The sequence below is a fragment of the Cibotium barometz genome, chromosome 36 (assembly GCF_041138505.1).
Source record: "Cibotium barometz isolate CiBa-2024 chromosome 36, ASM4113850v1, whole genome shotgun sequence".
Taxonomy (NCBI): domain Eukaryota; kingdom Viridiplantae; phylum Streptophyta; class Polypodiopsida; order Cyatheales; family Cibotiaceae; genus Cibotium; species Cibotium barometz.
In genome coordinates this window covers 24,999,144-25,001,871 of record NC_141081.1, presented here as the reverse complement: position 1 = coordinate 25,001,871, position 2,728 = coordinate 24,999,144, and the positions used below count along the sequence as shown (strand labels likewise).

Genomic DNA, 2,728 nt, shown 5'->3' with positions numbered 1-2,728 from the left:
AAAGGAAACTCTAGAAGTTGGTGTCAATATCCTAGTTACATTCTAATCACTTTGTGCATTATTAGATCTATACTTTTATTATTATGGTATATTTTACCTCTTAATTGCATTGACTTTAAGCCCTTAAAACTTCCGTTCTATAAGGAATGAGAATATTGCCTATGATCTTTGATGCTAGACTTGATTCCATCTAGACCCAACCATCATGCACTTGCAGTCATCCTAACTCCTATCCAAAAATATTATTTTCTTAAAACACGATTGGAAACATGGGCTATCATCAGAGGTGTTTGGGTTTGAACTCATGACCTTTGTGTAGGCTCATGAGTGTTAACAATTGGGGTAAGAGCCCACAATAAATCATTGAAATCATGACCATGTTGAAATCACTTGCATGATAAGTATATGTCATTTTACTTATAATTATTTACAACTTTTATAATAAGAACGCAATATGTTCTCAATAATCTTGTTTTTAATATGAATACTAGATAATGAAAGGAGAAGTTGTTAAAATTGCTAGCCATCTTCTCAAAGCCTTATCCTCAACTTGTGGATATGGTGAATCATACAAGATTTCTTGGTTATAAGGATCTCTCAAAATCTAGATCAATGCGTTGGTACACTTATTTTCAAGGTACGCGTTGTCATATACAATTCCTTGGTTAACATATTTTCTTCTACTTAAAATATGATGTTTGTTTTCAAAATTTCTATTACTATGTTTATAAGTCCCTTCCCAATTGTGTAAAGCTACTAAGTCATGATCAAACCTTTTGTGGCACCTTTAATTTTCTCATGGTATGTAAGTGTGCTCAATTAAATTCTTATAGATCTTGTATATTGTTTGGAAATATTAGGCTGCCTTGATGTTATTGTTAAAGATGGGTAATTTTGGCTTCCTATTAGCATTTATGTAAATTTTAGATTAAATATCTTTTTACTAACCTTGTTAATCAATATGCACATTTAAATTGTCTTTGAGTCTTTGTTATTTAAAGAAATATTTATTCTTTTAAAGATAGGTATTTTGATAATCTTAGGCTATGCACTTTCTTATTAAAAATAAATTAGGCAAATTATAATAAGGCAGTTATTACATTGAATGTCTTTTGGTAGAGCCTTGTTAAGAATTTTGTTAAATGACCTTCCTCATATACTTAAACAGAACCATCATGCTAGACTTGCTAAAAATAAATCTAGATACTTCAATTCAAAAAATGAGAAAAGGTAGAGTACTACACCCAATTGTAATCTCCTATTTCTCTTAGCCTTCTAGAAACTTCCTCATACTTTACCCAAGTATAAGCCATGTTGAGATAGAGATTAAAACTTGTAGCACATCATCAATGAACATGGAACAAGGGAATCCAACTATGTTAAAAATCATTCTTGCATGTGTAAAGCGTACAAGACATCATCTTATGATGGTATATCATCGTAATAGAATAAGAGGTCCTTTATTTTTTTTTTAAAAAAATTCATGAAAGGAATGTGGATATGAGAATGTTTTTTAAGTAATTGAGGCGTTTTTATTTTAACCATAAGCATATCTTCGCCACACCTTATTAAATTACACATCCTTGCTTGCTTGCAGCCTTAGCTATAACCTTTTGGGAAATTGGGACGTAGCTGCGTTACAATTTATTCGCCATATGCAATGCAAGCTTCAGAGCAGGACGTAGGTGGCACCTCGAGCCATGAGCCAATTCACTTTCTCTGCATCCGTCACATTCTGCATCTGCGAGAACAACTCAGCTGCATCGGAGCAAGTGAGCATCCAGTGGCCCTGGGAGGCATCTTCAGTGTAGACGACTCCTGTTGGCTTCATCACGCTATCACAACCAGCATCGCCCAAGAGCGATCGGCGTCTGCCATTGAACCAGAACGCTCCGGTGAACTGGCCGCCAACTAAGCAGAAGTCGCCAGATCCCGTTCCCACCTGGGTGGTGCAGGCTCCACCTCTGTAGAATTGGCTCGCGACGCTGCTTGATGCACTCGTGACCAGCACAGAACCCCCGCTGCTGGCACTCACTGCGCAGCACACCTGAGCAGCGACGCCGTTGAACGAGTACCCACCACCACTGCATGCAGAGGTGCTTGTGTAGAATATAATGTCAACTGCCCCGACGAGGCTCGTGAGCAGCTGCAGCAGAAGCACAGGCAGGAGCGCGTACGCGATGCCCTTTCCGTTGATGTTCGCCATTGTCAGAAGTCAGAAAGGTCCCTGTAAGGCAAGCAAAACGAGTCAGACAGATACTAGTAGACACTCAATGCGCCGATCAAGAAGAGGTGGTCGAACTAAAGTACTGTAGTTTGTTTTAAGATGGGCCACTGACTCACCGAGAGGAGAAGAGAGTTGTGCAGGAGTGGCGGATTACATTCGTTTTGCAGGGGTTTAAGTGCTCGTCCGAGTGGGACCTGTTCTTCGTCCCCGCCTTCATCTTCGCCGCCGTTGTTTGTCTCAGCACGTGGACGACTTAGACTCCTAGAAAAGCTTGAATAATTGAGTCCTCAATTCGAAAATGAATTGAGGACTCTCATTATTCAAGCTTTTCTGGAGTCTTCTGAGTCGTCCACAGTCGCATAATCCAAAGCTGTCTCCAAAGTCCATCCAGCTCATCATCAATCAATCGCCACACTACCTACCTACCTACCCACCTATCTATCAATCTCTCTACCTATCCATCCATCACTTTATGTATCTTTCCATCAATCTATCCATTGA

General features: G+C 39.2%; 1 protein-coding gene across 1 annotated transcript; it reads right to left on the bottom strand.

Moving 5' to 3' along the window:
• Positions 1 to 1,499: 1,499 nt before the first annotated feature.
• On the bottom strand, positions 1,500 to 2,484 carry LOC147617686 (uncharacterized). Its single transcript, XM_086775932.1, has 2 exons — positions 2,344 to 2,484; positions 1,500 to 2,227 (listed from the first exon to the last, which is right to left on the bottom strand). The coding sequence occupies exon 2, from the start codon at positions 2,204 to 2,206 to the stop codon at positions 1,670 to 1,672; it is 537 nt and encodes a 178-aa protein (XP_086632058.1). The 5' UTR covers positions 2,207 to 2,227; positions 2,344 to 2,484; the 3' UTR covers positions 1,500 to 1,669.
• Between the last annotated feature and the right edge of the window lie 244 nt (positions 2,485 to 2,728).

Coding starts and splice junctions, on each gene's coding strand:
- LOC147617686 (XM_086775932.1), bottom strand. CDS start 2,206: ATGGCGAACATCAACGGAAAGGGCATCGCGTACGCGCTCCTGCCTGTG.